The 23,658-nt window shown below is 36.9% G+C and overlaps 1 protein-coding gene across 2 annotated transcripts in view; it reads right to left on the bottom strand.

Moving 5' to 3' along the window:
• Positions 1 to 23,658, bottom strand: part of alpk3a (alpha-kinase 3a) — a 143,595-nt gene that overhangs the window by 26,066 nt on the left and 93,871 nt on the right. For both annotated transcript variants that reach the window (XM_039773401.1, XM_039773403.1), the window contains 5 exons: positions 14,919 to 15,066; positions 10,562 to 10,689; positions 9,094 to 9,129; positions 6,754 to 7,028; positions 2,415 to 2,503 (listed from right to left, as the gene is read on the bottom strand). In XM_039773401.1, coding sequence (XP_039629335.1) covers positions 2,415 to 2,503; positions 6,754 to 7,028; positions 9,094 to 9,129; positions 10,562 to 10,689; positions 14,919 to 15,066 — 676 coding nt within the window. The remainder of the gene's footprint in view (positions 1 to 2,414; positions 2,504 to 6,753; positions 7,029 to 9,093; positions 9,130 to 10,561; positions 10,690 to 14,918; positions 15,067 to 23,658) is intronic.

Here is a 23,658-nt window from a genome sequence, read left to right as displayed (position 1 = left end):
AAACGAGTTCATGAAGAACACAGGGACACAGTTGGAAACTTGTTAAGAATAAATTTCGCACAAAGTTTTTCTTTACACAAAGAATAATAGACACTTGGAATAAGCTGCCAAGTAGTGTGGTAGACAGTAAGATTTTAGGAACTTTCAAAACTCGACTTGATGTTTTCTTGGAAGAAATAAGTGGCTAGGACTTGCAAGCTTTTTTGGGCTGAATGGCCTGTTTTCGTCTAGAGTGTTCTAATGTTTTTAACACACATATTGTACAAGGATCTAAAAATGAAGCCAGATCGATTTTGATATTTATTTAATGAAAGAGTGAAGTAATTTTAAAATTAAAATCCCATCATTATATAATTGCATGTGTGCTATATGAACCATTCACATATGCAACAATGTGATATTAGCATCTTGAATTAAATTATAGCTAATACAATTTAACTTTTAAATTAAAGTAAATGTAACAGAAAATTCTGTACATTTGATTCTGAAAAAACTAGAGGACTACAGGGAGTGCAGAATTATTAGGCAAGTTGTATTTTTGAGGATTAATTTTAATATGGAACAAACACAGTGCTATCAGTCAATCCAAAATGTTAATAAACCTGAAACCTGAATGTTTCACAACGGAAATGTGAGTGTGAACATCATCAGGGGAATACATATGTGCGCACAATTATTAGGCAACTATTAGTGTGCAGATTTATTATGCAACTAAAGGAAAAATGAAAATTTTCCCATCTCACTTGTTTATTTTCATCTGTTATAGTGAGAATAATAAACAAACACCTCAAAATTTACAAATAAACATCTCTGACATTTCAAAAAAAATAAATCAATCAATCAATGACCAATATAGCCACCCTTCTTTCCAATAACAGTCATAAGCCTTTCCATTCATGGAGTCTGTCAGTTTCTTGATCTGTTGACGATCAGCTTTTTGTGGAGCAGTGACTACAGCCTCCCAGACACTCTTCAGAGAGGTGTATTGTTTTTCTCCCCCATAAATCTAGCGTTTAAGAAGTGCCCACAAGTTCTCGATAGGGTTTAGGTCAGATGAGGAAGGGGGCCATGTCATTATTCCTTCATCTTTAAGGCCTTTACTGGCTGGCCACGCAGTGGAAAACTTCGATGCAAGTGATGGAGCATTGGCCTGCATAAAAATCATGGTCTTTTTCCTGTATCACTGTTTGAAGAAAGTGTCTTCGAAAAACTGGCAGTAGGTTTGGGAGTTGATTTTGAGTTCATCTTCAATGCAAAAGGTCCAACTAGCTCATCTTTAAAAATACCAGCTCATACCAGTACCCCACCTCCACGTTGGAGTGGAGCTCTGTGCCCATTACTGATCCACAGGTCCATCCATCTGGTCCATCAAGAGTCACTCTCATCTCATCGGTCCATAAAACCTTTGAAAAAAATCTGTCTTCAGATATTTCTTGGCCCAGTTTTGACGTTTCAACTTATGTTTCTTGTTCAGTGGTGGTTGGGTTTCAGCCCTCCTTACCTTGGCCATGTCTTTGAGCACTGAACACCTTGTACTTCTGGGCACTCCAGGTAGGTTGCAGCTCTGGAATATGAAAGTACTGGAGGATAATGGGTTCCTGGTAGCTTCACGTTTGATTCTTCTCAAATCTTTGGCAGCTAATTTGCGTCTTTTGTTCTCAACACGTTTCTTGCGACCCTGTTGACTATTTGCAACAAAATGTTTGATGGTTCTGTGATCACACACCAATATCTTAGCAATTCCAAAAGTGCTGCATCCCTCTGAAAGACTTTTTACAATTTTTGACTTTTCAGAGTCAGTTAAATCTCTTTTTTGGCCCATTTTGCCTGAGGAAAACTAGCTGCCTAATAATTCTGCACACCTTGATATAGGGTGTTGATCTCCTTAGGCCACACCCTCCCTCATTACACAAATACACATCACCTGACATGCTTAAATCCAATAAGCATTCAAGTTAATACAGCTTGGAGTTGGAATATACGCATAAAAATGATGATATGGTCAAAATACACACTTGCCTAATAATTGTGCACACAGTGTAGTTCAATTGAACTAGAACTGCAGGAAGGTGCATGATGTGATGATGATGACTACCATGTTTTGTTTCTTGAAATATGCTTTAGATGTAACCAAAAAATTACAGTAAGAAACATTATTAAACAATAAATATCCAAGCAATGTCACATTTAACCAATTTAAGCCTTAGTTTTAGATTTCTTTAGATTAAACAAAAACAAATCAAATATACCTAAAGTACAAGTTAATCAAAATTGAAAAGGTCCTTCCAAAAACAACAACTTGGTGATGACCATGCATGCTCTCTTCTTAAAACTGGAAATGTAGTCATTTGAGGGTGGCAAAAGTAATGGAAAGCTGCTCTTTAATACTTTTATGATCAGATATAAGTACTTACTCAGGTACTGCACCAAAGTTTGAAATCAATCGTGCTTCTGCAGCAAATATTTTGCAGTATTCCCGTGCAGTATTCTGAATTTTGCATTCCTACAAAACAGAAAATTATCAATGAAAAGTTTTTGAGCTGATTAAGAATAGTGAAAGATTTCAATATTTTTGTTTACTCATGCAGCTGCAAAACAATGCTTAACTTAGTTAACACACCAGTATAATGAATGTATGGAACAGAATTTCCACATTTGGCCTCCAGAAGACTGGTATGGTAAGCTGAATTAACACTTAGTGATATCTCAAAATGAATTTCAAATATCTTAAAATGCAGTTCATATTTTAAGATATCTGAATCTTGTTTCCAGATATTTCAAATTTTAAAATGTGTTCCTTTACATTTTAAAATATTTGCAATGCATTTTGAAATATACCCAACAGATCACCAGAAGGGAAACTGCTCTAACCCTTGTCTGGCTCCTCCACAGACTCCACTTCCTCAACTGACATCACTTCCGGCAACCTCCAAAGACACGCCTCTTACTCTCTCATTAAAGCTCAGCAGATCCTTCTCCCTGATGGTCCTGTACTGGACACAGTTCCAAAGGACTACATTTTATGTTCATTGGCATTTTACCAAGCCTACTTTTAAGTATACAGATCGGAACCCCAAACCTTTTCATGCCTCTCTTGTCTAATTTTGAACAACCTTTTTTCATTAAACCAAGCCTTTTTTTAATAATTTCCTAGATGCACCATTTCTGGACGAAACATTAACTTGGGCCTGCCCCAAGAGAACTGACTCTATCTATAAAATTGATTTTGGCAGAACATAAATATTCACTGCTGCAAATACATTTAAGATTTGGAAAGTGGGAAAGTGAAAAATGCTTCTGTGTTACTGTAACTTAAGTAACATAATGTACAACCTCATACAATATATTATAAAAAAGCTGATTAAAATATTATTTAAATAAAAACCTGTAGCCATGCATAAAAAAAAATGTGAACCCCTGTATTACAATAATACTGTACACTTAACATCTTGCAATATAAAATATCGTCATGGTATCTATAGCTCAGTTCCTCCCAAATAATAAACAGTGTATATTAAGGAAAAAGTAAGAGGAAGTACATTAACTCATTGGCTTCATAAAATTATGTATAAATCTGAACCTTGAACAAATGACACTTTTGATTTTATGTATAAATTATATTCACTGTCTGAGTTAAACTTTATTAGCAACTGTAGCATTATATGTTTTGGGTACACTGTTATATGTTTCATGCAGTGGGATTAAACTATCTGAACAATTTTTCAAGCCTTGTCAAGTCCAGTGTTATTATGTTGTTAGATTTAAGCACAGCATTTGACACCATTGACCATTCTATTTTACTACACAGGCTGTAAAACAACATTGGGCTCATAGACAATGTCCTGGCCTGATTTAAATATTGTTTATCAAATGTGCTGAGGGTACTCCATTATTATACACAGAAGTTAAATATGGTGGTCGGGCAGGGTTCAGTACTATGACCTTTACTGTTTTTATTTTACATGTTTCCATTGGGAACTATCTTAAGAAAACATGATGATAATTTTCACTTGTACACAGATAAAACCTACTTATACCTTTCTTTTAGACCAAATGACATTTCTCCATTGTTTCCCTTAACACTAGAATCCCTGAAGCCTATGAAAAAACTGTTAATCCCGGCCCACGTTAAATTCCTTTGCACCTCTCCATCAGTGTCTTTTGTTTTGTAAATGTGTCGATCAGCACAAGCAGCAAGCAGCCAGCTATCCCATTTCCCAATACTGACGGAGCTCAACTTGGGCAAAAAGTTCTCCCAGCTCAAGCCAAAGCTTCTTATCTGCATGAGAGGTGCTTGTAGTAGTATAGGCCAAATAATACAGTACAGTAATCCCTCGCTATATCGCGCTTTGACTTTCGCGGTTTCGCTCTATCGCGGATTTTATATGAAAGCATAACTAAATATATAACGCAGATTTTTCGCTGCTTCGCGGGTTCTGCGGACAATGTGTCTTTTTACTTCCTGTACATGCTTCCTCAGTTGGTTTGCCCAGTTGATTTCATACAAGGGATGCTATTGGCGGATGACTGAGAAGCTAACCAATCAGAGCATGCAGTTAAATTCTCCTGACTGAGAAGCTAACCAATCAGAGCACGCAGTTAAGTTCCTGCTTGCTGAATGCAGTGTTAACCAGGAAGTCTTGTCTCGCTCATTCAGCATCAACGTGTTTCGCTGTGTAAAGAGTTGTTCTCTTTTGTGTTTATCTTTGTGCATAGTCAAGCCCTTCATTATGGCTCCAAAACGATCTGCTACTGCTTCAGGGGCCGTGCCCAAGCGCAAACGGAAGATGTTAACGATTGCCGAAAAGGTAAACGCTTTTGGATTTGTTGAAGGCTACGATTCTTTTTATTTAAAAAGTAGGAAAGGAATATAAGATCTACAGCCGCAGTGTCCTTTTAACCAGGGTGCAAAACAAGTTGTAAGTGGATGTAATAAGGCAGTAGTCTGGATGGAATCTGCTTTAGGGATTTGGATTGAAGACTGCCAGAAGAAGAACAACGGCAGTGCTACACAATCGCCTGAAGTGGCTCCTTTAAGGGCTGTAACGCTCTCCTTTGTTGTGCAGTAAAATAAAACTCATTGTTATCGGACAAGTCATCGTGTCATTGTTGGTGAGTAACCATAATTAATTTTCTACTTACAGTACTTAGTACATGTACGTACGTTTAGTGTCACTGTACACACACATTTACTGTATACTATTTTTGTTGCATTGTACATATTTATTGCTGCTGGCATGTCTATCGTAATGGCTGTAACATGTGATATCGGAGACACTCAATATCTTTAAAATAATATTTAGGTTTTACTGTATATAAACAGTGTGTTTATATACATAATTTCAATGAATCTTACCTAATATCTAAGAGAATACAAAGGGATTATGCTGTATAACTCTGCGGGGAATATTTATAAACAGTGTGGGAGAGTTTATAAGGGCTTAAAATATATAAAAATAACCATAGAAACATATGGTTTCTACTTCGCGGATTTTCACCTATCGTGGGGGGGTCTGGAACGCAACCCCCGCGATCGAGGAGGGATTACTGTATATCATATTTTGGAATACATGAATTTCATGTGTGTTCTGTGTCTGCAAAGATCTGGGTAAATGTAGGATGAAATGTGATGCAGGAATTTTTGAACACATAACTAAAAAAGAAATGTTTTTCATATTTTAGTAATAATTGAAAAAATGCAGACATGAAGTGTATAATGTGTGAAGTCCAAATATCAAATAAACACTTTCAGAAGAGGTACAAGTATAACAAAACAAGTACACTTTTATTCAAGAATATAACCCTAGAAAAAGAAATTGGGGTAAGGTACAGCACTGACATGACAACTTGGGTGATGCGGCGGTAAGAACAGCTGACTTGTAATCAAGTGGTTTCCAGTTCGATTCCGAGCGCGTCTGTTATAAATGGTGAGCTGCTTATATTGTTACTATTATAGAATAAATATATCCATTTGATATGAGTTTGTAACAGCTGGTGTAAATTTATGGCACTTACAAAAAAAGTTTTTATTCAGTTTTATTCTCTCAGTCATGTTCATAAAACCCCAATCTGACACTGCTGTTTTCAAATAAAGACATGCAATAACAGAGGTGAACTCAGATAAGGATGAGAGTTCTTTATCGGAGAAAGAGAACAGAAGACCTCCCCACAAGAAACGTTAACTCACACATAAGAGCAACGCAGCTGCACCAGGCGTAAAGGCAAAAGGTGTCACTGTTTGGATGCAGCAACAGGTCGGGCGTCATCCTGCCAATTAGTCTGTTCCGTCCTTCAATGAAACAGCAGGGCTTACTGAGCTTGCCAAGGTATCGTGCAAAGTTCTGTTTGTGATTATGTTTTGTGATGGTCTTTATATGAAAAACATGTATATCTTACTTATATAAAAGCCACATTGAATGTTGTTTACCCTATATTTATTTACTTATCTTCCTACAGTGTAAAGTCACAAGTAGACTACAGAGGTTCCTGTGTTTGATCGACACAAGTTATAAGTTATGATAATGTAATATTGATTGCTGCTTTTAATATTCACATAGAAAAAAGAGACATTCATTAAATGCATTACATATCCACTCAACGCTGTAAGGCTTTACCAAACTGTTAATGGCCTGATTTAATTTCTCAGTCACACACTAGACCTAATTACCTTGTGGCACTGAGATTAAAAATATAATTATGGCTTATCTAAACAAAATTATCTCTTATCACTGCTTAATTACATTTTTGTTATACCTGTTTTGCTATCTCCTGGTTCTTCTCGATTAAGCCATTCTCCTGTTTGGTCCCGTAAGCAATTGGGTTTCGTATTTTAATAATACAAGTGATGCCAGATTCAAATACTGGGTCCAAGCCATAGATAACTTTCACTTTGCATAATTTTCTTTTGCATCCACTACCAACACAGGCTTCCACAGTCATTATTCTCCCAAAGAGCTTTTCTCCCCAGGATCCTGAATCAGCAAGCCCCTTCGTAAACAGCATTGGTGTCATCTCAATCTCTTCCCCTACTGTAGAAGACAGTCAATACTGAAAATAGAGAATAACTCAAGTATTCATTGAACATGCATTATAAATGTAATATATGTTGCTGTTTCATGGGTGGACTGGCAATTGACAGAAACTGCCTAAATTAAAGGGGTTTACTCTACATGTGATTGAAAATGAACTTTTAATTCCCAAAACTAAACTTCACATTATTTAAATATATGGTAAGAAAAATACAAAAAGTTATAAAAGGGAAAACACCTTCAGCTGCTGTTTTACAAATGAATACACCTGCAGATTTAGGTGAAATTCACAACTGCTCAAATTACAAAGTCTTACCTTCAGTACTACACATGCTTATCACCCATTACAAGGATTTACTCGTCTAAAATCTAGTTGCAGCCAGATTGACTCATATACAGTATGCTAGCAATGAATAAGAAAAAAAAAATAAATGCAATTATCTATAACATTATACACTACTAAGTGTGCAAAAAAGAAAAAAATAATTTTCAAAAAACGAAAGATATATTGCTCTCCATTGTAACAACATAAATGTCACATGGTTCTCAATGCTGTCATATACTGTATAGGCTGGTGCGGTCCTAGTTAACAGCACAAATATAGAATGTGCTGCTGTGAGGCAAATTTTCTTCAAGAGTTGCGTCTCAGGTAAGAGAAAGCCACGTGGTCTGATTTATTACCAGTTAATAGGCAACTGTCTCATAAAGTATAAATAGAAAACTAAAAATGTCATTGTGGAAAATCTAGGATTAGGAAAGTTATAGAAAATATTTGAGAGATTATGTTTTTTTGTGTGAAGAAAAACATACAAATCTTTGTGTGAAATTTACCATTAATAAGTTTCAGTCTTTGTCCCAGTGTTCTTGAAGAACTCATTTTAAAGCAACAGTAGAGATCCACTTTATTAAATCTTTTCATAAGTTTAAAAACTTTAATTGTGTCACCTCTTAGTCTCTGTTAGCTAAACTTAACTGTAGTTTCAACTTTTTCAGTGATTTCTCAAAACTCATTCCCTGCAGTCTTGGAATCATCCTAGACACTGTTCTCTAGACTTTTTTCAAGTGCTGCTATGTTTTTGTTGTAGCCTGGATACCAAGCCTCAATAGAGTACTCCAGATGAAGGCTCAAAGGGGCATCATACTGTATAGCTTATGCATAACCTCCTTTGACCTGTACTCTTCATACTGTGTTATACAGCCAGACATTCTATTAGCCTTCTTAATGGCTTTATACACTGTCTAGACTCCTAGGTCCTTCTCAAGTGAGCCAAGGAAGCGTGAAAGTAGAAATGGCATGGAGAGGAGTTAAGCAATGCAGCACCATGAGTAATCAAGGATCAAGAATCTTTTATTGATATTCCAACATCCATGTGCAAAAGCGAAATTATTTCTTTTCAGCTGCTAAGCTGGCATAAGAATTCACTATACTATAACTTGAGTCTGATAACTGTCATGACAAAGTGCAAATAATATTTTCCAAAACATTAAAAACACAAACCTTCTTTTGTTAATGTTGCAAATCACAAACACACCACCCAACTAGCAACAGTGCTATTAACCAAGAAGCAAGAGCTTGGAAATTTGTGGTAAGAGATTAATCTTCCAAAAGGGCTTTTCACGGTCTAAAAAGTGAAAAATACCACTACTTTCAAAAAAGGATGAACACTATTTTGTTTTAATGCTATTGAAAAAAACAGTTTCAGGCTCTTTCAGACCTTTTTTGCAACTCTTCTGGATAATTTCATCTTCTGACTTTCAAACTATAAAAACGGCTTTGAAGTATTACTTTATTCAAAAACAATGTTAAAAGTAATTAACTATACTAACAAATTGCCATAATTTTTTTAAGCCCTTTACTCTTAATTTGGCCTTCTTGCTGTCTTGCCTAACTTTCACCTCCATTGAATCAAATTTTCCCTTCACTATATGCAAAAACTCATAGAAATCATTTTCTTTCAAGTAGTAGCATCACCAACAGTTATAACAGGTTTGACGTCATTCACTGTTTGCTAAAGCAGGCTCCATCATGTCCCTTGTAATATATAAGCCAAAATTTTCCTCTTACCTTCTGCTTCTTCCCTTACAATTAAATCTGATAGTACTGAAGCCATGAAAAGAAACAAGACAAATAGGTTAACATAAAAGTAATATTCTAAAGTATTTACAGTACATTATGCTTCTAAAATGATGAATATTAAACCACAAGATGAGGGAAGATCCATGTCAATTAAAATACACTAAATTGTCATTCTATACAAAGCATTTTATTAAATATAGAAATTCCAAACTGCACATATGTATGCCTTTATTCAAAATATAAAACCGTTATAATTTTACTGACAGTGAAAGGAGGACAATAATAAACTATCACTAATGCAATAAATTACCCATATTGAAAATGAATATGTAAAAAATAATTACTTCAATATGAATTTGCACTGAATAGTATAATAAGGGGACATAATTAAAACTGTCTGCATGCAGTGCTGCAAAAGTAAAAATGAAGCTATGCACATTTTAAACTAAACACAGTGTGACATGACATTCATTAAAATACTCTGTAGAACGCTTTACTTTTTTCCCTTTACTTTGTTTACACCAAATATTCTGTTTGATTTGATATTTTGATATTTGTATCTTGCTATGAAACCTCTTTTACATTTTCCTGCTAATGTGTTTTACCTAAAGTATACTGTATAATGACATGCTGACTTAAATAACATATTGTGATTGTGCTCATTACTTTAAGATTTCAACATGCTTCAAGTTAACCTGCTACAGGAGAACGTGCAAAACCCAGAGAGAGAGAGACATAAAAAGTGCAGGTCAAAAGGACCTCAGTGGTTGTCGTTAAATAGTGATGATGACCATAGATCTGTATTATATTTTCTTGAGTTAAGGATGTGTTTTGTATTTTCTTGTTTGTTAGAAAAAGGAGGTCTCACATAAATATGAAAGTCTTATGAAAGGAAACCAGGATCCTAGGGATGAACGGTTATTGTAGAGGAAGATGAGTCCTGTGGGAAGATGCACAGGTAATTTTCTTTTAAAATGACTGTATCTCATAAAATTTGTGTTATATTGTTTGAAAATACATGTTTAAGATATTGCAGATTGTGTGTATAATCTTAAGTTTGCAGATCAATGCTCAATAACTTTCTTGGCTTGAAAAATGGACATACTTGATAAGTGTTAAAACATTTATCTTCTAGTGGTGCTCCGTGCCCTTTTGCCTTCATTGTAAAACCTCAGGATAGGCCAGACAGACAGACAGACAGACCGACAGACAGACAGACAGACAGACAGACAGACAGACAGATAGATAGATAGATAGATAGATAGATAGATAGATAGATAGATAGATAGATAGATAGATAGATAGATAGATAGATAGATAACTTTAGAACAAAATTTGATGTTGCAAATGCATATATCATGTTTGTGAAGAAATTCAGCTTGTAGAATACCAAAGTTATCCTTTAAAGCGTAGGGGCTGAACCAAACCACAATGTAACATCAAATTCAATACTTACTTTCTGCACTTAGGAGGTAATCTGTGGAATCATATCCATATTCATTATTTATTGCACAAGTATAGACCCCACAGTCTTTTGAAGATGCCTGCACGATAGCAAGGGCAACCTGATCTTCATCTCCAGAACTAAGGAAAAATAAATACAGGTAAAAAAAGAATATTTCATTACAACAAAGTATTTTTATGGTCCTGACAGTTTCCCCATATGACACGAGTCTATAGAAATCCCGTTACTACGAAGTACATTCAGCAGATACTTTCATTACAACGAAGTGCCCAAAAGACCTTGAAATGCCTGAATGAATCATCCACAGAGTAGTTAGTTCTGTGTTCGCAGCTCAGTTGTGCACAATGATCCCAAACAGAAATATTGTAAAAAAAAAAAAATCTTTCTTTGGACATTCTTCATACTGTTATTTTGTTGTTTTTGTTTTCAGTGGTTTTCAGTGATACTTTTTGCTTAATGCTCGTCAACATTTGAAAAACATCCTTTGGAATTTAACTCATTGTCATCCTTCTATAGAAACGGCAGACACGAAAAAAATGATAACAGTTCATATTAGAAAAAAACCTTTACATTTTTGCAGCTCTCGATTGCGGCAAAAAGAAAAAAGACATTGCCAGTGAATTTGAAATTTTGCCATCGACACTGTCAACTTTCTTGAAGGACTAAACCAAAAAAGAAGAAAAATCTTGGGTTGCAAATGTATACGAACTGCTGCATTTGAAGATGTCGAAAAAGCAGTTTTTATGTGGTTAAGTGATGCTCGTTCAAGAAACATTCCAATTAATGCGGCACTCATTCAAGAAAAGGTGAGGTTTCTAAACTCTCTTGCAACATCTCACAAGTGGACAACATGCTGAAGAGTGTCCTGAAGTGCGATCCCAACTCCCAAAAGAGTTCAGAAACCTCACAATATGAAGAAGAAGAAAAGGATGATTTGGCTTCTGATGGATAACTGTGCTGCCCACAACATGCTTCCACATTTAGATAATGTTCATTGAATTCCTCCCACCCAATTGCACAGCAGTGCTTTACCCATTGGGTTTGGGCATCATTTGCACCCTGAACATGTATTATAGAAAGGAAATGCTGAGAAAATTTCTCGTCGGCATAATTTTTTATACAGGAGAAGATTACAATTAATGCAGAAGAAGCTATTGAAATGATTGCAAATGCCTGGACGCAAGGTAAAGAAAGTACTATAGTGAAAAATATAGAAACTCATTACATCGAAATATTTTTTAGGTCCCTGGCAGTTCTTTGTAATGGAATTTTACCTGTAATGACCTTGTATTTAAAAAAAAGCACTAGGCACATCTCTAAATATATCAGTTATATGTATACAAACATGCTGTATGTTTGTTGCTGTATGTTCGTACTCTATGTAATTTATAAATACATATATATATTTTATTCTACATTATGGTAAGATAAATAGCAGTGCATCAGTAACATTTATAATGGGTAAGGACACCATTTTACTTTTTGTTAAATAAATTTATGTCTCCCTATAACTGTAGTGCAGTTGTCCTGTTTTTTTTATGCCTTTTTCTTAATAAGAAAGACCCCATTTTCATCAATCAAAGTTAAGTGGGTGGGCTTTAGTGAGTTCTGTTTATTGATCAGTGAATCTTTAGAGCAGGGGTCTCCAACATTTTTTCCCCTGAGAGCTACTTTTACAAAATGAAAATGGCCGAGAGCTACTTATGTATTCTAACATTTCTTCTCATAGCTTATTTCAACCCAAACAAACTGAATAAGCTTATTTTGCCTGAACATTTACAAAATGTTGGTGTCCACAACTCACATTTTACATTAAAACAACACAAAAAATATTTAGTTCACCTGCAAATGCATTTTGTATGTCTGTATGCATTTTCTAGTGTATCTCACACTATTGAATTAAAACATGAATGCTGTCAAAACAAAACAATGCAATTACAAAAAATACACAGATATTACTTATTCATTTGCCATTTTGTTACATGTCACTGTTTCACTTCACAAGAGTATTCATATGTACAGTTGCATGTGTGATGTGTTTTTTAGTTAGACAGATAACTGGCACTGCATGGAGTCTACAAGAGAGGTGTATGGTGGAGTGTAGCCACTTAGGTTCACTCTTATGGAGTCATTTAAATGTTCAACTGTCAGTCTTGTTCTGAACTTTGATTTCATGACATTCATGTTAGAAAAGGCAGACTCACAGAGGTATGTAGACCCAAAAAAAGCAGACATATTCAGAGCTGCATGACAAAGATTTTTATAGTTATCTAGCTCTACTAAGCTCCAGAAATGCTGAGAATGCTGTTGAGACTTTAACTGTACATTATCTTGAAGGTTTACTAATATATTATATATAAAATCCAATGTCTGTCTGTCTGTCTGCTTTTCACGAGAGAACTTCTTAACGGATTTAGATCGGGTTTTTTTAATAAATTTGCTTGAACATTCTGGTTGATTTTGTGACTTCTTTCATCGCGCTGTGAATCACGGTTCGCTTGTGGTACCGATTTATTGCGTGAAACCAAGAAACTTGCAGCGGGCCGAGGGGAGGGGTCTTCCTCACTCACTCACCAGCTTCGGGGCGTGTTCCTTAACTCTGCTTAGGTAGTGAACGAGAGAACAATTGAATTCAAGTTTGTTTGATATTTAAAATAAAGTGTTACTTAGGTCTTGATGAGTTTGAGTCTGGATAGTCTCTTAAGTGTATGCCACATTGAAAAGATAGATTGCAATTCAGACTGTGGATTGTGATTTTGTGTTAAAAGGATCGTCATATGATTTTTTTGGAAAGATCGCCCACCCGTAATTTGACTAATCAGGTTTTCAAATTTACATAGGATTCATTAACCTTTTGGCGAGTTACTTGGAAAGGGGTTGCGAGCAACGTGTTGGAGACCCCTGCTCTAGAGGGTAAGCGCATAGTCTATGTGTTATATTTCAGCCAGGGTTCCTCCCCTGCCTGGGGTACAAATTCTTTTTTAAGTATTTTTTGTTAATTTTTTGAGACTTTTATTTATGTTACTGTTAATTTTGTTAAGCATTTCCTTTTTTCCCTATTCCTGTATTATATTCCTTGTATTTTGTTGTCGGTTCACCAAAAGCAGGGTCACCTGCCCATCACTGCAATGGACTGTCCTCTGCCCTATATGGGCAGGGACAACCCACAGTCCCTTGCAGTTCATTTTGAATGTGCTCGTAGTCTTCTGAGATTTCTACTGTGATTTTCTGTACTCTTTGATTGTAATTTTCTGGATTTTTTTCAATCTGTGCTCTGTTTTTGTGACATTGCCTCGTGGATTTCAAACTGGAACTTTGTTAGTTTTTTAGATTTTTTTTTTGAAGGCATTGCTTTATGTGCCTTTTACTCTGCACTTATCAGGGCTTATTTTTGTGCTATAGGGCATTTTTGTATAAATAAATCTTTTATTTTTTTGCATGTGACTAGTTGGATTTGAAGGTTTCACTATCTGTGGGGCATTTTGAGTATTTTTGGACACTGTGTGCACCAAATGAACAACATTTTGGAAAAAACCTTTGAATGCCTATCAGACAACTTTGGTATTACAATCACTCCAAATGCATTAACAGCTTTGTTTGATGTACTCCCAGATGGTTTTAAAATGGAGAAGTAGAAACAAACTGTAATTGCCTTTACCTCACTACTAGCATGTAGACCTATCTTGCTTAACTGAAAGGATTCCACCACACCATTTTCAAGTCAGTGGGTAACTGATGTTCCATATTATTTGAAATTAGAAAAAATGAAATTCTCACTTAGATGATCTATTCAAAACATTTAAAAAATATGGGAGGATCTAATCAATAACGTTTTAGAATAAGCTTCCATTTCGGGGAAAAGGATACTGTTCCTTTGTTGCTGATTTTAAAGAGTAGCTCTGGTTCTTGTATGGAATCAGACATACCCAAGATTCACAGGATAGCCAAGGCAAGCAAAGATCATTTTCAAAGTAGCACCTGTGTGAGTCTAAGGTGCATACAAGTGTAAGCAAGGTTAATATTATCAAGTGGCTTAATAAGGACAGAGACTATGAGGTTTAAAATCTTAAGCTCACACTTTACTAAGCATAGATCAAATAAAACTAGGAATCTTAAATATACAGTATATCTGATGAATCGTTTCTTATGTTATTATGTTTCTAAAAGGTAAATTGCTCTGGCACTCTTTGTAAAATACAATATTTGAAATAATACCTAATAAACATCATCATTACATTATTATTAAATCTAAAAGAGTTACAACCACATTAATAAATAATGCAAAAAAACCCAGTGTCTGAAGATTCATACATAATAAGGCTAAATGTAAAATAGAAATTAATTTTACCTTCTCCTTACTTCTGCCACTGGAACATCATCTCTGTACCATATTATGGTGGATTCACTCAGTATATTGAAAAACTGGCACCACAGTTTCAAGTGTCCTGAAGTATCTGAGAATTGCTCACCTCGAATCTTTCGGATCACCTGAGGAGCTAAAAATGTGAAATATTTACATACTTAGCATGATTTAGACCACTTTATATTTTGCTTAAATCCTGACAAATTATTTTAGCCATTTATAGAAATATTTAAAATATAAGACAGCCTTTGGAACTATACAACATTCATTTCTTGTAAAATATTAGTATGGTTGTTTATTTTGTATCTGACTGAACGCAAAATCTATATGAGGTTCATGGGAAGACATGTGAGAAGAAAGGATTTTTACCTTTGTGTAACCATCTTGTTTGACCAGGTACTCCCATTTTTTTCCTCAGAAACTACAGGTTTGGCTGTGTGGCGCTCCCTCTCTAGTTTATATAATCTAATGTCTTATAGACATGGGGACAAAAACAATTTTCAAAGTCAAAGCCAACTCCAAATCTTCACCTTCTAGTCATAAATCAGGTTTCACTTTACAGTTTTTAAATCAATCATGAGAAAGTTGCTGCATTTGTATGCTAAAAGTTGTTTTTTTTTTTTGCACAGAGTGTCTTTCGTTAAATCTGCTGTCTCACATTCCCAGAGGAGTGGCATGTATTCCAAATAACAATATACTATATTATTTACCCTATACAACTCCAGGCAATTCACACACAGATAAGGAGCCTTGGCTTGAGCTGGGAGAACTTTTTGCCCGAGTTGAGCTTCGTCCCTTGGGATGTGGGATAGCAGGCTGCTTGTTGTGATCGACACATTTACAAAACAAAAGACACTCATGGAGAGGTGTGAAGGAATTTACGGTGGGTTGGGATTACAAGTTTTTTCATAGGTTTCAGGGATTCTACTGTTAAACTGGATGTGTACATGAGTTTGTAATGTGACTGAGTGATGTTCCATCCAAGGCTGGTTTTTGTCTTGCACCTGGTAAAGCTTTTGGTTTTCCCTTTGGTCTTATAGTAGGATCTAAAAAATTCTTCAATCACAAATATTACTAAGCACTTGTCATTCTTTGAAGTTAAAAAGATCTTCAATTTTGTTTGTTTCATGAGTCACTTTAGGACAATTTTTTGAAAAATGATAAAATATCCATTATATTTTTGAGTGCATATGTCATGACTCTTTTATGTAATTTTGTTTGTAAGTTATGTAAGAGTATGTTAAGGAAAAGACCTTGAGAGAAGCAACGATAACAGTGGAGCTATTTGCAGGCCCTATTAAGGAGACCAGCAAGTATGAAGATCCCTCTGTGCTGGATATTCAGTTTCTGGCAGACATGACCCTCAATTAACTTAAGTCTAAAAAGGAGATCTAAAAGGCGCAGGTACTTATCTTAAGGGTGGACTTTAAACACTTTCTGATCGTCTCCTGGACAAGCTTTTTAAGTAGAACTCAGCAAACTATCTGCTTGTCAAAAACATGCAGCATCTGGACCAAAGACAGATGGTCTTAAAAAAGGAGAATTGTGGTCAAGAAATTAAGAGTGTCCAATACACTTGTGTCACAGCAAATCATTTCAATGAGCAATTGGTATGATAATGTGCTGAGTGAGTTCAAGAAACATGGGAGCTATCAATGGTGACACTATATCAACTTCAAGACCATATTTCAAGAGCAGGACAGAAAAAAGATCAATTTGGAAGTAATAATCAAGTTCTCCAATGAGACAACAAAAAGAGAAAGAATCAGAAAAAATGTAGTTTTAAAATGAGTGCTACAGTTACTAAAAATCAATACGAACAGCTTGAGCAGCATTTCTAAGACAATGAGGAAACACTAAAGCTTTGTATGAAGTGCTTCTTGTGGTCCATGGCATAGCTCTGGTCTATTAGCCATTCTTAAGAAAACAGTGACAGTTAATTCATAGAAAATACAAAATACGAGATTTCTTTATTGACTTTACAAACATTGAACATTTGTGATAAGTTATAAAAAAGCATACAGTAGAAGTACTCCTTGAGTTAAGATGCAAGAGCCTCCACTGAAAGAAGATCAGTAGATTGCTTATCTTTCACGAAACAGCAAAAACACCAGAAAGAAAGAGCTATCATGGGGACTTATTTTTATCACTGATATGCAGATGGCATATAGGGAGAACCAATGGACATTTTTTTTATCAAGCAGAGTAATCTGGTTGCCGAGTATGAGAACAATTACAGTCAGTAAATATGAACAAGAATAAAACTGATGCTTCAACAAAAGTAAAAATAATATTTACTACTTTTATTCTGAAGTATGACTTTTCAAATATTCAGTTTGATTTTGCAGCCATAAACAATGGAAGAAATCCAAAACTGCAGGTTGTCATTTGTGCAGGTATATTAGCTAACGATGCAATGAAACCCTCAAAAGTCAAGAGGCATTTACCTACAAAGTATGAAGCAATCAATCGGAACCCTAATGAATTCTTTGTAACAATGCAAGTCGATTTAAAAAGCCATCAGAAAGGAATCTTCAAAATATCACACATAAATACATAGGTGTTCCATGCTTTTTATAAATGATACACAATATGTAAGAATCTGGTAAAAGCGGAGTGGTGGCTCTGAGGCTAAGGATCTGTGCTGGTATCCGGAAGGTTGCTGGTTCGAATCCCCGTCACTGCCAAAAGAAATCCTACTCTGCTGGGCCCTTGAGCAAGACCCTTAACCTGTAATTGCTCCAGGGGCGCTGTACAATGGCTGGGGTATGTGAAAACTAACAAATTCCTAATACAAGAATTTGTATAAGGTGAAATAAAGAACAAAAAAAAAATCCTGTGTTAAAGACATCTACAAGAATATGGTAGGTAAGCTGGTGGCAGAAAGTAATTCAGCTCCTGCTTTCAGATGTCACTATACAGTAGTCCAAGGAATATAAGATACAGTTCATGATATGGAAGATGAGCTCATATAAGTTAAAATGGTAATTCACAACTAAATGAATATAAGATGATGCAAAAGTGGCAATTCTGAAGGTTTATGTGTTATTTAAACAAGGATAATTTGATGAAATGATTACTTTATTCTGATTCATTACCAACAAAAACACCACAACTTTCAGTGACTACATCATTAACAAAAGTGGCATAGATTTTAAATTCTGTGTAGGTTAATGTTCTGAAAGGACTGCTGCAAAGGCTAGACAACATTTGTAAGGTGTTTAACTATAGGCTGGATTTGATACTACTCAGGGACAAGAGGGGGCACCAATATTTACAACCTCTTTTCTTTCCCTCATAGCTCTGAAAGACTGCTGAGTGAGAATGCATAGTTCTGCCAACAATTTCTTGCACAAGTCCTGACCCTTCCTGACCAACTGCTATAAAGCAGGACAACCGATTAGAAGGAGGTCTCTTTTTGGAATATGACCATGGACAGAAACACAGATCCTGTCTGTGTCATGTGAAAGCTCACATACAGAACTGCTTTGGCTTACTACAGCCAACTTTTTTGATGTGCCACTGAGCTACTGTTATTTTTTTTTATTCAAATAAACAAGGTTTCACCTATTTGGTGCCCCAACATTCTCAGGGTGGTCCTTGTGATCTCTCAGTCACATATGGCGTAGTCTTCAGGATTTATTTGAGGCAAAGACGAGTGACCCGGTGGACCTTGCAGAGGTTGTGCAACAGCTAGCGAGGCAGGTCACTCAGTTACAAATTCAGGTGGCCATGTAGTAAACAGTCTTCTTGAAGCAGAGGCCCAATGTGAGGCTGCTGAAGTGCCACAGGTAGGTTGTGTCTGTTTCTCCTGCTATGCAGACAAAAAAATATGTAGCTGTATCTTCTAATTTTTGAGGAAACCATACCCTGGCACTGCTGGCCACATAATGATTGGGCACAGATCTTATCCCCTTTTCTTACCAGGAATGTGCATCTCAGTGAGATGGAGGAGTGTGCAGCCAAAGACTACCCCATGTTAAAGAGAACAATCTTGGCCTGATAAGGCTTTACTATAGTCATTTAGAGAGATAGTGTGCACCCACCCATAAGGTGGTGTGGGAGGAGATCCTAGACCAGACAGGTAGAGATAGGTGGGTCACGGTCACACAGTACAAGGTGCATACTGTCCAGGGGCATCAACCATACAATTGGAAGTGTCAAACTTTTTTCAGTTCCTTGAAGAGCGAAACAGTATCTCTGATGATTCTGAGGTGGTAGGCAGGGATAAGGGGCCCCAACAGGCCTCTTCTCAATCAGTTCATTCCCAGAAAGAGAGAGGTAGTTATAGTTGGGGACTCAGTCATAAGAGGGACTGAAGCACAGGTTTGGTCCAGAGACAGAGAGTCTTGTACGGAATGTTGCCTTCTGGGTGAACAGGTGGGAGACCTCCAAGGAAGGGTGGATAAGCTCTTGGCCAGAGCGGGGTTGGATCCAGTTGTCATTGTCCATGTTGGAACAAATGACATACATAAGGGTAGTCTGTCAGTTCTGCAATCCAAATTCAAAGAGTTAGGTGCCAGGCAAGGAGCAGAACTGACAAGGTTTAGGTGCCAGGCTGAGGAGCAGAACTGACAAGGTAGTCTTCTCTGAAGTTCTGCCTGTGCCATGCGCCAGTCCAGGTCATAGGAGATTAGAAAGCTTAACATGTGGCTCAAATCTTGGTGCAGGGTAAAAGGGTATAGGTTAATGGGACATTGAGAAATCTTTTTGGAACAGATGGGACATGTTTCGCCGTGACAAATTACATCTGAACTGGAAGGCTACCAACGTATTGGGGAGACTTATAAGTAGGTTAGTCGAGGATTGTTTAAACTAGGGAATGGTAGGGGCAAGGAGACAGGCCAGGTTTAGAACTATAGATGGAGGAATAAAAAATAGTATAAAAATAAAAATGTGTAGTAATAGCCCAACATTTAAATGTAAAAGGAGTAACACATTAAAAATAGCTTGCCTTAATGCAAAAGGTATCAAAAAGAAGGCAAGTGAGTTAAAGCTGTATGTAACAGAGCATAATTATGATATTATAGCAATAATTGAAACATGGCTAATTAATAAAGATGGGGATAGTTATAACATAGAGTGATACACATTTTTAGGAAGGATAGACAGAACAGAAAAGGAGGTTGGGGTGCTGTTTATGTCAAACAGAATTTAAATGCAAGTTCACTGGATGATATGCCCCATCTTAGTGACTACATGTGGCTTTGTCTGGAAAGCATTAGGGAGGCTTAGAGATGGTTGGACAGGAATATAGCAGATAAGGCAAAAGATGACCCTAAGAGATTCTTTCAGTATTTTAGTAGTAACAGAACAGTCAAGGAGGAGGTGAAGTGCATCAGGAATAATAAAGGGGAATTAAAAGATACAGTGAAATAGCAAACACTCTAAACTTGCATTTTTCTGAGGTCTTCAAAAGTGAGGAAGTGGAAAATCTCCCAGCGGTAAATGGGACTAGTAAGGAGGTTTTGAATGATTTAGAAATTGTAGAGGGACAGGTACTGTTAAGATTAAATAGGCTGAAATCAAACAAATCACCATGACCAGATAATATTTACCCTCAAGTTTTTAAGGAGGTTAGTGAGTAAATATATATAAACCTTTGACACATATTTATAGGAAGTTACTGTTCACTGGGGAGATTCTGAAGGATTGGAAAATGGCAAATATTATCCCGTTATATAAAAAGTGTGACCGGGCAGATGCAAGCAGCTTTATATCTAGTAAGCTTAATGTGCATCACTGGAAAAATAATGGAAGGTATTATTAAGGATAACATTCAGCAGCACATGGCAAATACAGGAGTTTTTCTGAACAATCAGCATGGGTTCAGAAGAGGGAGGTCATTTTTTACTAAAATGCTGGAATTCTATGAGGAAGCAACAAAAGGATATGATCAAAGTGGAACATATGATATTATTTATCTTGACTTTCAGAAAGCCTTTGACAAGGTGCCACACAAAAGGCTGGGCAATAAACTAAAAGAAGTGGGAGTTCAGGGTGATGCTTGTAGATGGGCGCAGAATTGGCTCAGACACAGGAAGCAGAGGGTTAAGTGCTGGGCCTGCTGCTATTTTTAATATATATATATAAATGATTTGGATAGGTATATAAGTCCAGAAGGACTTGGACAACATACAGGCTTGGGCAGATTTGTGGCAGATGAAATTTAATGTCAGTAAATGTAAGGTATTATACATAGGAAGTATAAATGTTAGGATTGAATACACAATGGGAGATCTGAAAATCAAGAGTACACTCTATGAGAAGGATTTAGGAGTTGTAGTAGACTCAACACCATCAACTGTCAGGGAGTGTTCCAAAGCCATTAAGAAAGCAAACAGAATGTTCGGTTATATAGCGCAATGTGTGGAGTACAAGTCCAAGTAAGTTATGCTCAAGCTTTATATGCACCGGTGAGACCTCATCTGGAGTACTGTGTGAATTTTTGGTCTCCAGGCTACAAAAAGGTCATAACAACACTAGAAAATGTCCAGAGAAGAGCAACTAGGCTCATTCCAGGGCTACTGGGGATGAATTATGAAGAAATATTAAAAAAGCTGAGCCTTTAAGCAAAAGAAGATTAAGAGGAAACATGATTTAAGTGTTGAAAATTATGAAGGGAATTAGTACAGTGGATCGAGACAGCGATACAGTTGGAAACTTGTTAAGGGTAAATTTTGCACAAACATTAGGAAGTCCTAATCTAGACTTGATGTTTTTTGAGAAGAATTAAGTGGATAAGACTGGCAAGCTTAGTTGGGCTGAATGACCTGTTCTCATTTAGATTATTCTAATGTTCTAATAGACTGTCAGGCCCAGCACTGCAGGGACTGGTGGTTTGACTCTGACCATCCAGCAAGAGCCTAGGCCATCAACCTGAGGGAGAGGTTGGCCCACTGGCTCTGGCCCAGGGTAAATGCAGTGAAGCATGTTGTCAAATAGTCATTTGAAACTTTCTCATATGTGCTCTTCCCAATCTCCTAGTTATCCCATGAGGCTGCAGTTCCTGGTAGATATGGAAGAACTGATTGATGCGATAAAGAGAAACATGACCCATGCTTGACTCAAAGGTGAATGAGACAGATGCCAGTACACATAAGAGAGAACAATCACCCCCTTTGTATCCGCTGCTATAAATGCGGAGAACTAGGAAATGTGGTGTTGAATTGCCCACATCTTGATAACACCATGCAATTCCACCTAATACTCATTTTTTTTTCAGGAACAGCCTGTCTACATTGACACCTTGTCAGGGTGTCTGGGTGTGCCAGAGACGAGGATGGATGACACAACAGATCCACTGTCCTTGGTGCAGTTTTTGTATCGCTCCTACATCTTTCAAGAGAAGGTAGAGGATTGATGATCTACTGAAATTTACAAGAAATGTCATAACAGTTATCAATGGTTAACCGTCAGGTAACTCCATACATACAAGGCCACATATCATGATAACAATCTTTGCATTAGGTGCATCACCACGGGGAGACACAGAGCCAACTCCTAATCCTACAGTACTATTGTTGCAAGAATTGTGACCTGGCCCACATCCAGCCCCTAAAACCCTAGAAAGAATAAAAGCCTGATTTTAATGGCCTTGTTTAAACAGGATGGTGCACCATTTTTGCTAGTCCTGTCTGGAGTGTTAGTTAACCAAAATACCCTGACAGGCTCGGGCAACCCTCATCCCACTGCCTATAACAGACATTCCTTTCAAGCATATAAGCATATATTTATTAAAAGCTCTCAGACACTTGGCATTTGTACAAAAACTGGTCTAGTTGTAGTTAATTCCAAGACTATTGCTGGGGAACCTGTAGAGGTCTTTTCCTCACAGACCGGGGGTGGCATTCACATATGAGACATCCAGTGAGGTTGTCAAATCATTCTGTATCACACACCTTAAAATGTTTGTGTACCATCCCCATCTGATTGACTGATTTAATTAAAAATTCAAGCAGATGTTGAGTTTAGGTGATGCAGGTAGATGGGAGGGTCTGGGACTAGCGCCTTCCTCTTGTAATGTTTGCCTTCTGTGAGGTGCCACAGGCTTCCATAGGATTCTTCCTGTTTGAGCTTGTATATTTATATATGGAAGACAGCCCTGCAGCTTGTAAGATATTATAGATGAGGGCTCGGCGTAGGAACCCCCCCACCAGTAATATTCTTGAATATTCTGCAAGCTTGCACGACTGTTTCTCTAAGCTGCAACCCGGTAGAAAAATAACATATGGAAAAGCACTTCATTCTGGCTATACAACTATGGCAAGTGCAGGCCTTTCTGGGTCTCACAGGTTACTATTGATATTTTGTGCCCTAATTCTTGGATAGAGTCTTAGACAGAGACCCCAACACAGTGGTATGGAGTCCTGTGGTGGAAGTGGCTTTAGGTGACTTGAAAATGGCCGTAATGACAGTTCCCATATTGATTGCCCCTATCCTTTCTATCTGCAGAACAACACCTTGTGCCTTCAGTGTCAGACTGAGCCAGGTGATTGACGGAGCTGAACACCCAAATGAGTACCTCAGCCAAAAACTCTTAAACTTGGACAGCAGGTATCCATTGTTTGAGCAGGAGGCCCTGGCTATCAAATGGGCTATAACCCATTACCTCTTGGAATGAGAGTTCATCTTGTTGACGACCACGACACTCTGTAGTAGTTGTGCACACACAAAGACTTCATCCGATAGGTTACCTACTGGTTCCTGGGACTCCAACCTTACA

This window comes from Polypterus senegalus, chromosome 12 (assembly GCF_016835505.1).
Source record: "Polypterus senegalus isolate Bchr_013 chromosome 12, ASM1683550v1, whole genome shotgun sequence".
Taxonomy (NCBI): domain Eukaryota; kingdom Metazoa; phylum Chordata; class Cladistia; order Polypteriformes; family Polypteridae; genus Polypterus; species Polypterus senegalus.
This window is presented reverse-complemented; position numbering and strand designations above follow the sequence as displayed.